The sequence below is a fragment of the Dreissena polymorpha genome, chromosome 4 (assembly GCF_020536995.1).
Source record: "Dreissena polymorpha isolate Duluth1 chromosome 4, UMN_Dpol_1.0, whole genome shotgun sequence".
Classification (NCBI taxonomy): Eukaryota; Metazoa; Mollusca; class Bivalvia; order Myida; family Dreissenidae; genus Dreissena; species Dreissena polymorpha.
Window position 1 is genome coordinate 121,987,925 of NC_068358.1, and position 14,095 is coordinate 122,002,019.

At 33.8% G+C, this 14,095-nt stretch overlaps 2 protein-coding genes across 2 annotated transcripts in view; both read right to left on the minus strand.

The window, feature by feature from the left end:
• Positions 1-14,095, minus strand: part of LOC127880050 (SHC-transforming protein 1-like) — a 153,198-nt gene that overhangs the window by 98,946 nt on the left and 40,157 nt on the right. The gene's annotated exons all lie outside the window — the stretch shown is intronic.
• On the minus strand, positions 1,011-4,809 carry LOC127880049 (fibroleukin-like). The gene has a single exon (XM_052427277.1). The coding sequence runs from the start codon at positions 4,709-4,711 to the stop codon at positions 3,107-3,109; it is 1,605 nt and encodes a 534-aa protein (XP_052283237.1). The 5' UTR covers positions 4,712-4,809; the 3' UTR covers positions 1,011-3,106.

Genomic DNA, 14,095 nt, shown 5'->3' on the forward strand with positions numbered 1-14,095 from the left:
GAAAACGAAGAAAAAGAAAACGATTTGGTCAAAAAACGAGTTTGAAACGCTCGTCGGCAACAGTAAAGGTATTTTCCAGAGGCATATACATCGGCCGGCGACCGTCTGATTGCCGGAGGGCCTCCGCACGGTGCCCGACGGACGCCGGTCGATGCTCGTTATGATACACGTACAATGAATCCGATGTCGGGCGCACGCAGGGCGATAACCGTTCGTTGATCGTCCGATCTTTTTTCGATCTCAACTCGATTCCTTCCCGGGCCCGATGTCGGGTAAAACAAACTGTCATCCAAGACAGATCGGCGTTACGCCAACTTTTCTGATTTACGCGAAGTACATATCTGGCGTAAATTTACGACAGAATTTACGCACTGCGTTAATTTACGCTGTTTAGTGAAACGCATTTTTGAGCACAAGATTTGCGTACGCAAATATTTACGGAAATTAGTGAAACGCACTCTAGTGATAATTTGCTGTAATTAAGTCATCCCACTTAGAAATTTCTCAGCGGCTCCATAAAGAGCGTATTTTAATACGAATTTTAACACTACACGCGACTTGCAAGCTTTCTATAGACAAAGAAGGAAATCAAGTGTGGGTTATTCTGCACTAATTATGGGCGGTTGCGTTCCAGAAATATTCATTCGAACAATATTGTTTTTGAATTATTTTTATGTTTTCCTAGCGTTACTGCCCACTTAAAATGATGACATCCAAATAAAATTAACATTATATCGCGTTTCACAATTTCCACCTGCAGCAAGATGAAAGAGAGAAGAGAGAACTTTTATTTCAACAAATACATATACATATTTACACAGTTGAAATAAACCTTTATGGTCCTTGTTCAACACAGATCACATTACATGATGTATTCATATTAATATATTCATAAAAAAAAGAAAGAAAAACACATGGTATTGCAACGTTATAGTTGAATAAACAATAATGTTCTAATACAGATCCTACATCTCGCATCCAGTGGAAATTCAAAATCAATTTTCTAACGAAACATACCGTATTTACACAACATATATTAATTTGATATTTCAATATTTCTAACATCAAGTTCAGAATATCAAATTTCAAACAAAATGTATGTTCTTGAATACAACTACTCAGAGCGCCGGTAATGAACACGCAAATGTTTGCAAGATCTTACTTACTGGAATCACCTAACATCACTTTTTTTTTAACATCACATATATCACATGATGTAATATTCATATTATATTACAAAAAAACATAAGTACAATATTTCTAAGGTGATGAGACTTGAATAAACTGAGACTTGAATAAACTCATCAATGACCCTGTTATTATTAGAAAACCGAGTGCAGAAAAGGAAAGCTAACTCTTCCAATCATTCTCACAAGAAACAGCAGAGTTTTTTCCCTTTCTAAATGATCCATTCAGAATACCCAAAACTTAATTGCTATGAATTAAGATTCGATATTCAAATAAAATATTGAAAATCTTAATCACCGATTGTATCATTTTGTTGCAGTATACTTTACTGAAATAATTGAAATTGTTTCATCACTACATCCAATAATGGATCTCTCTTTTACATGTTGCATAATTTTATGATCCTACCACACTAATATTATACAATATGTATACATCACCATGGGTTAAAAACGATTCTTATTTGATAAATCACTGTGTACATATCACTGTGTACATAATTTAAAAATTTATCTGTAGTCATGTAATACACGTATGACACGTAATACTTTAGCATTATGATGTCGGATAATTATTTATGCATATATTTGCAATGTAGAGACCCCAGTAACACCGACAGCGATTGCAATTTTGACATACTGACAAGTAAATCAGGAAACTGATGGTGAAATATAGTTTATACTATACACTAAACAATATAAATATTAATGCATTGTATAATGTGCTTTTCTCAGTTCAAAGGCTTTGCTTACATATACAGCTAGGTTTCGTAATATTTCACAGTTATCATTTGTAATTAGCTCGACAGTTTTAAACATATTTGGTCTATGACGGTAATACTGCTTAAGATATTTTCCTCGTACACTATCATATAGCTTACACTCAAAAAGAAAATGAAATTCGTCCTTTAATTTATTACATTTGTTACATAGTCTTTGTTCCCTTGGCGTTCTATTCCATCTACCTATTTCAATATTTAATCTATGTGATGACATTCGTAACTTTGTAAGCGCATTTCTATAGCATTTAACATTTACATGTTTAAGATATGGTTGGAATTCGAAATTACAGAGAGTGTTATAGAATATCGATCGAGATGAATTTTTCAATCTACTATGCCAGTCCTGTACAAATATGTCCTTAACACGTTGTTTAAATACACTAATAAACTGGCTATTATTTCCAACACTCTGTTGCAGCCATACATGATAGAAACCTAATCTACACAACGTATCTTTAACAAGTGAAGCCCAGTTTTGCTTGCGTGGGTTAAATCAATATCATTTAACATATTATTGTAAATACATGACACATATTTTCTATCATTACAGTCAGTGATCTTCAACCAATATTTAACAATACAAACAAGCCTCTGGGAATGTAAATCCATTCGGCCAAGATCACCATAAATAAAATCTTTTTGAGTGTTACATTTAACACCTAATACAGACTTGCAAAACTTTGTATGCACTCTTTCAATCGGAGTTGCACGAGCAAACCCCCAAACCTCAAACCTGAAACAATACCTACCCCACGTGCTTAAGCGTCAGGGAAGAATGATTTTATCATGAGCGTCCACCGAATGGTGTGAAATGATAACATGTACAATTTTAAATCTAAATCATTTCTTACACTTGAGACATTCTTGTTTGAAAAATACTTGTTTGAAGATTATTGCGTAGCGCATCAAATTTACATGATAGTTGAATTGCACTTGAAATACAAATATAAAGAATTTATACGCGGCATGGTTATCACAGGTGACTTCTAAGACAGTTATACCTGAAATGTGTTTACTAATATCATGTAATATGTTATTGAACATCAAAACATTAAAACAATCGGTTCAATACGAATCATTTTCTTTGCTCCAATGGAAATACTTTATCACGTCATATTTACATCTAACTGTGCATTCTTAGCGCATGCTCATTTGCACAAATTTTAAAGATGTGTTACCCCTAGTGATCGTGTACCATTGAATTCCATTCCCATAAGTCACGGACTCTTTTTTCTTGAAGTATTTACCGTTTAGATGTGCGCTGAAACAGTTATCAAACCACCAACCTCCTGCATAGTAGCATGCACAACAACCATAGGTTTGGTCATTATCTCTATCGAAAGTTGAAAACAACCGACCGTTGTGAAGAGTACTACCATCTATTGAATTAAAACAAGCCGTTAATAAACAGTCTTCTGCGTCCCCAGTGTATCCGGACAGATGGAGCTTATACTTCTCAGACTCTGACGATATTTTAAACCCAGAATACAGCGCATATCGCTTTGTTCCATTGAACATCTCCATATCAATCCTCAGCTGTCTCGGTTTGTCCTCAGTCAGCTGGTAGATATGCTGATTACCCAGCCAGAATTCACCACTCAAGTTACCGAAGCCAGCTTTGTAATCCGCCCAAGTGCGATTGAAATCTACAGACCCGTCCTTTCTCCTATGTATAACTATCCATCCCTTGTTCGTGGAGTCCAAGTAACAATAAACTTTCACGCCCTGTGGAAACGCATCGGGATATATTGTATATTCGCCACTCTTAACTTCGCTGTCACAGGATTTAGGAAGGAAGGGACGTAGATGCCGAATTAACATATCAGTTTTGCTCTTCAAGATTTCATTCGACGTTTTAAGATTGGCAGTATCTGATGTTATCCGAGATATTTCCTGTAATGCAAGCAATGAACGGTTCATCAATGACTCATTTAAATGAATTATAACGTCGTTGAAGTTAGAACGCGTGTTATTTATATATGTTTGACACGCAGCATATCTATGGTTAATCGCCATGGTTTCTTTTTTTATGTTGTCTATATCTGAACGTAATGTCTTTTCCACACTTTTTAATCTTGTTTCGACTTTGTAACATTTTTCGCTGGTATTTCCTATTTCAAAATCCGGTTGTTTTTTCATTTCTTGAAATTCTGCAATTGTTTCGTCTTTAATTGTGTTTATTTCTGAACGTAATTGCGCCATATTTTCATTTTTAATGGTTTCAATTTCTGAACGTAATGTCTTTTCCGCATTGTTTAATCTAGAATCCATGTTAATAAACTTTTCGCTGACATTTCCGATTTCAAAAGCATGTCGTTTTCTCAGTTCGTGAAATTCCTTTCGAAGTATCATATTTTCGGATTTTTCTCTCTTAAATGCCATCATTAAATTTTCATATTGACTCATAATATCTACACAATCACACGACGCCTGTTGTGTTTTAGAAACTTGTTCTTCGTCATGTCTTACAACCTGTTCTGAAGATCCCGTAAGCCTGGTAGAAAGCGCAGATATATTCTCTTTACTAAAATCTATTTCTTTTTTCAGATCCTTTCGTAAATTAAGCAATGCAGCTTTTAAGCCTTCAATGTCACCATTTTGAATCATGAATAACTTTTCTTCAATTTTATCCAATCTACTAATAATTCCAGATGTTGATGTTTTACTTGGCATTTGTGAAAAAACAGTTGGAAGTAAAACTAAATATACAATGTACAAGACCATTTTGTATTTAAAATACATAACTTTATTTATAAATACAACACGTGTAATGCAAAGTAGTGAGACGGAGCTCTGTATTTAAAAACACAAGAAACGCACGGCTTCAATATATCCGCCACTCAGCTTCCTGGCAAAGATTTATAACGGAAACCCAGACGCTGAGCTTAAACGTCTGCCGCTATCTCTGTTTTACATTATGTTGCTTAGCAACATTTAACCACAAAATACGTGGTTCTAGTAATTGATATCAACGAATTACTTTTTGAACGTGCAGCGCTACATATTTTCTGTTACATGAAAAGACAGATGGTAAAAGAGTTTCGCGTTTAAAGTGGCGTATCAAAGTCGACTTGTACCTCTGAAATACTCAGTTAAAATACCAATAGCACATCTCAGCATTAAGACATAGTTAAATATTACAATGTTATTAACAAAATGTTTTCGACGAAGCAAAATAAATTTTAAAGTGCATTTTCTTAGGTTCAGGCAAATAACAGTTATTCTTTGATTTAAAGACGATTTCAACGCACCTTATTCTACATGGATAACTATGTATCGACTAGACTACATTTATATGACGATTCATTTTAGATGTATTTAATAAATATATTGCAATTAAAATAAAGTACTTTTAGATTGTGTGGCTAATTAAAAAAAATTGGAACAATATACCAAATGCTTTAATTCTAAATAACGTTTGAATCTGCATGTTGTAACATGTTTCAATGAAGAAATGAGTAAATGCATTCAAATTTGGAGATATGTTGGCTAACAAGATTCGAGAACGCATAAGCTATATCAATAAAATCATAGCATGTCCGTTTAACGAAAAATAAAACTTATCCACATTTTTTTTAAAACAGTGATTTGTAAAGCGCAATAAAATTCAAGAGTTCTTACAAAATGGCTGGACAAAGGTTAAATCGCTATTACACGTCACACCCGTTTCCGAAAAACCCATATATACCATCTTTCCATAATTTTGATCTACCATGACTCCGGAACGAAGTATATCTCTATCGGGCAATAATTGTTATTATTACATGATGTCTTGTATAAATGATAATTAATTATTTTTTGCTATTTCCTCGTCGAAAAAGAAATTTGCAATGTTTTAAACTGTTACCGGTGAATATCGAACTGTTGACCGGTCAACAGTTTGAACTGTTGCCCGCTGGAATAATGACGTCATTTCGTCGAAAAATTGACGTCATTTTACAGTTAAACAGTCAAAATTATTTATTTTATCGATTACTGTTGTTTGTAAATAAAAATTTAGTTTGCTGTTATTTCTATGTTGGACATTTGATCAGGTAATAAAACACTTATTTCATGGATGCGCGGTGAACAGTCAAAACTGTTGTCCCTCGGTATCAGGGCTGACATTTGGAACTGTTGCCCTCGGCCTATCGGCCTCGGGCAACAGTACCAAAGTCATCCCTGATACCTTGGGAAACAGTTTTGACTGTTCACCGCGCATCCATGAAATAAGTGTATAGTATAACCTATGTCACTTTATCAATGAACATTTCGTATTTTTAACTGTTTACTAATGTTTATGAACAAAATGTCAATATTCTGTGATGTTTCCTTGTTTTAAACATTATGTATCAATATACAATATGTTATCATTATTATTATTATTATTATTATCTATTATTATACCGAATACAACAAATTTTCTTTTTATTTTATGCTTTTTTCGTCACTGCTAAAGAGTTTAACTAAAGAATTTCACTGGGATAATGACGTCATTTTGTAAAAAAATGACGTCATTTCACAGTAAACAGTGAAAATTATCGATAATTTTCACTGTTAATTGTCACTGTTTGAAACAGTGAAATTATCAGTTTTAATTCACTGATATTTCTCTATAAAGTACCGGAAAACATAAAATAATAATAATAATAATAGTAATAATGATAATAATATTTATTATTATTATTATTATTAGTATTATTATTATTATTATTATAATTATTATTATTATTACTATTGTTATTATTATTATTATTATTATTATTATTAAAGTGTGTTATCATATGTATTCTCTTCATAATATTTTGTTAATTGTTGTTATTTCCTTATTTTATATCCATCACGTTTTTATCGAATATCCCCCCCCCCCCTAAAAAAAAAACAAAAAAAAACAACATACTATGAATTGCTAAGAATATAAACCTACACAATTTCATCAATCTACACATGTTTTGAAATTCATATAAATTATTCCAATTATTCCAAAATGTATTATCAAAATTTCAAAACTTTTTTGTTTTTAAGACTATTGTAGAAAAGTTTGCATGGCCATAACAGCTAGTATTATAGGTAATATTGTTTGCAATATTAAATGTTTTTGTAAGGTAGGATGTAGCGTGACCACGCAAACACTGACGCACAGTGACAGATGTTTAATTTATGCACTTATGTTCGAATGGTCGCCATTCAAGCTCTTGTACAAGAGCAAATGAAAAAAGTCAGGGAAGGTTTTCTTTTTTTAAATAGCGCCTATGAAGAGAACTGAAATTTCGGAGATTTTACTTTAAGCATTTGAACTCGAAAGAATAATAATACTAATACTAATAATAATACTAATACTACTACTACTACTACTACTAATAATAATAATAATATACTGTAATGCGTAATCAGTAGTAGAGCTATTTTTATATATTGAAATATTGATGAGCTTTTCCATATGCTTATTTAAGATTTATTTTATTGTTTTCAGAAAAGTAATTTTTGATTTTACTGTGAGAAAGTGTAACTTTTCAGACAGTTGAGTTCATACATCGTTGAACTGCTGATTAACACTGTCACAGCGCACTTATAATCGCTGGCTTATGAAAATAATTTAGTTCGTTTCATTTCCGGTTTCACTTTCGTTTAACGGCATATTTCAATCTGAACGCTTCGGACAGTGGGCTACACCACACCGACGATCGCCGTTATGGCGGAAACGTCCGAGGGTTCCCGATTGGGCATATTTGTGAAGCTAACGAAAAACTATGAAAAACTTGGGACTTAAAGTAACAATCACGCTAAAAAATATCGAATATTTCGTTAAATAAAGCTAACCCATAAAAAAATCAATGTTCCTTTTAGCAAAATGAAAATTTCAACGTTAGATGTTGTCTGGTAGAATTGATTTTACGAGATACAAAATGCTCGTTTTTTATTTTTTTGTGGCTACAAATAATTCATTGTGTCACATCGGTCTTACTGACAATAACGTAGTGACGTCACCATCTATGTATAGAATGCAAATAATTCCATTTATATCTCCCGTGAAATATCCGAACATTTACGGGCGAACACGAGATACGGTAAACGTCGGAATCATGACGTAGCTCTCATGAATAATTATTCTGTGAAATCAAAATGAATTCTGGGTAACTGGAACTTAGCGAATGCGAAAATGGCTTGTATAAATTATACGACATAACGCAACCCGAATGAATCCGATCCTGACTCGAAAGCGAAAGTAGATTACATCGTGGAACGATATTTAGATATTTAGATGCTTAAAACTTGCCGAATGCTTGTAATATAACGTTTTTACATCAATGTTACTTGTTTTTAGGGTCTTCCTCTTGTAATTAACCATCGTATGGTACTACTTGTTGTCGAATGTTTTTATATAGCATAATACAGTAGCCGTATGTATTGGTGAGCGTGATAGTGACTTTAAAATAAATTTAATGAAGAATCGTCAAAAACACTGACGTCATTTTTATTTTCTTAATGAACATATACGTTTAAAATTTCCATATGTATGTCTTTCTTCGAGAAATAAAAAAACAAGTCACTTAAGCAGAGTGAAGCGTTTACGTGAAAATGAAAGAAGTTGTACAACAATTTAATGGCGATGGCGCAAATTCTAGGTCACCGATATCTGTGTTTGCTTATTAAATGATCGTTTGTGGTTATATCTGTGTTTGCTTATTAAATGATCGTGTGTGGTTATAATCATATCAATAAATGAAATTTCAAGGAAAACGGCAATAATAGTACAAACAACATTTTAAAAATGGTATAAGGGTAGATAAAACAGGAGAATAACAACTCAGTCACCTTTGAAAAAAAAAATTATTGTCTGTACAAATATCATTTAATTAAGTTATAGCGGTTTTCTGAGATTTTACCTGTTGACCTTATTTTATGCACATATGGTCGAGATTCGAACTTGGTCTACATATTGTCAAAAGAAATCTTCTGACCATGTTTAATCAAGGTCATACATGTGGCTTCTAGAGAGATTACAAGGTTTTTCCTAAGATTTGATCTGATGACCTAGATGTTGGAGGAACCAAAATCGATCTAGATATTGCCACGTTAATCGCTCTTACAGTTTTATCAAGAGTGAGTTTTAAATAAAATATGGCATCTAAAGTGGATACAGATCTGACCTCGTGACCAGATTATTTAATGCATGCCAACCAGATTCGTACTTGGCCTAGACATTGTCAAGATAAACAATCTGGTCAAATTTCAATGAGATTAAGGCATACATGCCGGTAACATGGTTCTGGTAAGATTTGACCCGGTTACCTAGTTTTTTTTTTATGGAGGTCATGCAGTGTTTAGCTCTTAATAACTGTTGTGATGATAAACGCTCGTATTAAGTTTCATCAATATTGCGTCATTAATGATTGCTTTTTAGTTATAATTTTTTTTTCTAAAATATGACCTGTTAACATAATCTTCGTCTGCACGTAGCACTGATTCGAAATCGGTCTATATATTGTCAAGCGAAAACATTCTGCCCAAGTTTTATCAAGATTGAACAGTTAATGAACCTATATTGGTGTTACAAGTGTTTTCTAAGATTTTACCTGGTTACCGAGCTTTTAGGCGCATGTGACCCAGATTCAAACTGTGTCTACATATTTTCAATATAACATTTCTGACAAAGTTTCATTAAAGGGGCCTTTTCACAGATTTTGGCATTTTTTTAACTTATTCATTAAATGCTTTATATTGATAATTGTAAACATTGGATCGTAAAAGCTCCAGTAAAAAATCAAGAATAAAATTAAAAAAAGGAAAAGGACATTGCCCGGAGCAGGTTTCGAACCAGTGATCCCTGGAGTCATGCCAGAGTCCTGAAGTAAAAACGCCCTAGGCTACTGAGCTCTTCCGCCGAGTACACATACTTGACGTATTTTATACTTTATATAAGCAATCTTCGTAGTTTCACAAAATTTAACGACAAAAACAGAACTCTCCAAATTATTCAATCGTTTCGCGTTGCAACGCTTTATAATTTTTAGGTTTTAAAATCGTCAAAAGATGCATATAATGGCTATATTAGACCATGGTAAATGTTCAGTATTACTGTTTCCTCACAAATATCATAACTAAAACGAAAATTTGCGAATCTGAAACAACTTTTTTCAATTTTGTCAATTTACCAAAGCGTGAAAAGATTGTCGTACACGTGGCCTCGATAGTGTTTTTTTGCCAAGATTTGAACGAGCCTAGATATTGTAAAGATTAGCATTCTATCCAAGTGTTTTAATCACAATTTCATATCCGTGTCATGCAAAAATCGGTCTTATGCGTTTCGGCCAGCGTATCTGAAACCCAACATGTGCATTTGGTCAGAGGCGATGATGTCCGCTATAAAACACTCAATGTGTTATGGTCTCATTATATATCTCCTGACCAGACTGAGAGAGGCGCAATCTGAGTGGGCTATATATATATGATGGGCGCATATGGAGTAAGACCTATATTCGCATGACGAGGGTCATTATAAATCTTATTGGCACATTTGAGCACAATGCTTTTTGATACAAAATTGAATTCAAAATAGCAAACTTGTAAATAAGGGCAGCCTATCCAGGCGTTCAGGAACGATTTCCAGACGTGCTGATACATGCACATGCAAACATGTGTGGTTGGATCATTAAACGATTTTCCTCTTATTGTGACACTATACTATTTCGTTAATGTTTGTTTTCTCATCTTGAAAGCAAAACTGTGTTTATCGATAGTCAATTATATATTACCCGCACGATTTAGTGAACGAGTACTGACCCTGAAACTCTGCGAGGTGGATTTTAACGCGTAATTGTAACTGGGCCACAATTTGTGTCGTTTGAACATACAGAGAGTTCACCGGAATTCCTTACTCTGAACAGTGCTACATCCTTTGCGCTGAGCACAGACACAGTGATGTAGCCAAAGTTCAGAGGGTTTATCTCGAATCAGCCTATGAAATATTCGAAAATATTCATGCGTGTCTGCTGGCGTAATGAAAAGGTCATTCAAGGTGAAAAGCTGAGTAAAACAGCTACGCCGAAGAAGCGCATTAGTGCTCTATACATATGTTTAGGTCAGAGTTATTGTGTGAACTGCTAGGGTAACAAGTAATGCATAAACAATTAAGTACGGGTCAACAGGGCTGTCTTTATGACTACTTAATTCGTGAGAAGAAAGTATTGCTCGCGGATTTTTTTAATCAATTATCTTATTGATTATTTTGAATTTGTATATGGTGTCAAAAATCAAAAGTTTTGTAGAGGGAATTTTCATCGTGAAAATATATTCTTTGTGAGATAGGTATTCGATATTCCAACAATATTCATTTAATATGATGGTAATTGCAAATTGCCGTTATATTCAGTTCTCATTATGATTTTCATCAGACTTTCAATGCTTTCAGAACGTCCAAAAGGGCCATGTTGTTGTTATTTTGTCTAAGTTTTCTCTATGAAATAAATAGGATAAAAAGTTCACACAAATCTCGACCCGTGCGTTATGACGCAATCTTTATAAATTTGAATGGCATGTGACCATTTCAGACTTGCGATTAATTTAGAAAAATGAGTTGCGTCTTATGCAATAGCGAACAACTTCAGTGACTTCAGCGCTTTGATTACATCTTGAAAAAAATACTGTGTAATCAACATTATGACTGTATAGGCCATTTTATCCTCTCCTGACAGTTAACTGACCGAACACTGACCTTGAAATTCTGGAAATCAATGCATTATTTAAACTGAAACAAGAATATCAGTGAAACTGATGGATGCTACCCGATGATACGCTTTGTCAATCTATGTGTTAATAACCACCTAAAAAAATCTATTATTAGCCTCGGTGACCTTGACCTAAAACCTCATCAAAAGGTAAAGGTCCATTCAAGGTCCCTACATGCCAAATATGTAAGAGATCGGTAAAATATTGAAGGCGCTATGACAAACTGTAACAAAATTGTGACAGAAAAATCTATTATTAGCCTTGGTGACCTTGACCCCAGTGACCTCAAACCTCGTCAAAATGTAGAGGCCCATGACAGGTACCTACATGCCAAATACATGAGATCGGAAAAATATTGAGGATGCTATGAGAAACTGTAACAAAATTGTGACGGAAAAATCTATTATTAGCCTTGGTGACCTTGACCCCAGTAACCTCAAACCTCATCAAAAGGTAGAGGTCCATGCAAGGTACCCACATGCCAAATATGTAAGAGATCGAACAAATATTGAAGGAGCTATGAGAAACTGTAACAAAAGTGTGACGGAAGGACGCAAGTACGGAACTTCAAACTGGCAACTATATGCTCCCCGAAAACAAATTGGGAGCATAAAAATTACTCACACACCGGTCGCAAGCGACACTTGCGCGATATTTGCTCAATATAGTGTCAAGTGTCATATCGTGCGTCGAGCAAATGTCGCGTGTCGACCTAGGAAATTTTAGGCTGACAGGCGACATTTGCTCGCTGTAGTGTCGAGTGTCATATCGCATGTCGCGCGTCGTATCGTGAGTCGCTAAAATGTCAAATGTCGCGCTTGAAGGTCGACACACGACAATTGAAGTCGACATGCTAAGTGACGCGCGACATTCATCGCGACGCACGATATGACAGTCGACAATTCAGTCGACAGTTAAGATTTTCTGCAATTTTTTTTTTCTAAAACCCATCGCAATATGCGACACTCAAATCTTGATTGTCGCATGTCGACTTCAAATGTCGAGTGTCAAATCGTGCGTCGCTTAAATGTTGTGCGTCGACCTCGAAGGTCAACACACGACAATCAACTTGGCCCTATCCGGATTCCGTAGGCTGGGTTCCTTATAAGACCTTTGTCAATTCGACTTCTCGCCACTTTTATCAAGAATGAAAACCTGCAGAAATTAAGAATCATTGCAGGTTTGTCTACTAAATCACAACGATATGAAGTAAATTTTCATTTATTTCATGAACAACATCCATCAACTTTTTTTTTATAAAAGTGTTATTAATAGGAGTAAAATATATTCACATATAAAAGGCAATAACTTCAAATGCTTACTTTAAAAAGTATGCAAGAAAGAATACACATAATATGCATTATTCATATTCATTACAATATCTTGGTCCATAATTTTATATTTTTATACATGAGTCGTTTGCTTATGTTAATTTTTAATTATACCGAAAATAATGACTTTTATTTTCAACAATAAGCCTACTTATCAAATTTGCAGTACATAAAAATATCAGACTGAAAGGTAAAAAAGCATAGCTGCTCCCATTAAGCGCAACATTCAATTATCATTCATGAATTTTGTTTTCGAAAATGGTGGTAACAATCACGCAAATACTGATAAAAAGATAATTACATAAAGCTATAATTGTCAATACACAAATGTAAGTGTTGAACTCTTCTAGTTAGATGAGTCACATTAAAAAGTTTCATGTGAAATATGGGCGTGTCAAAAGCGTCCCTTTCATAACAAATAGTCAGAGAATTATCATAGTAACAAAAATTTATCATGGAAATCAATGGCAGTACCTCCAAAATATGAAGTTATACCATTAGGTCGCTTGATTACACAAACATCATTATATGACAAAACAACAATAACAAAATAATATAGAGGCTTTCCTGTCCAATATTGGAAACAAACTCAAGATGTAGCTAGACAACTTTCATGTGAAAAACTTTGAAAAAACTAGCAAATTCAAAAGAAATTCAGATATAAACAGGCCAAGTGTTTACTTGCAGCAGTTTAATCCAATTAAACATTACAAATAAAACTTGCTTAAACTTCGCTGAAGCATAGTAAAACTTAATTGAATTACTAGTCAACTAATAATTTCTGGCAAAGAACTTATAAGTTGTACTTTAAAAAAACAAAAACAAATATCAACGTCACAACCATTATATACTCAATATTCAGATTAATGCAGAACAAAAAGTGTAAGCCCTCCCCCCCAAACCTTAATAAATTGATCACATGTCAGTCACTAATAATTGCTAAGTAAATCAAGTTGTTTGTAAACAACTAACAGAAACAAGGAAAACATACGCTTGAGAGCCTGAATACTTAATTGATTTCATAATGCCATTAACGTAAATATGAAGCTTTATTTCTGGTTCTTATATTGAATTAGATGCAAATTAT

What these genes read in the sequence shown, in the direction of transcription:
- LOC127880049 (XM_052427277.1), bottom strand. Translation starts at nt 4,711, where the DNA reads ATGTATTTTAAATACAAAATGGTCTTGTACATTGTATATTTAGTTTTA.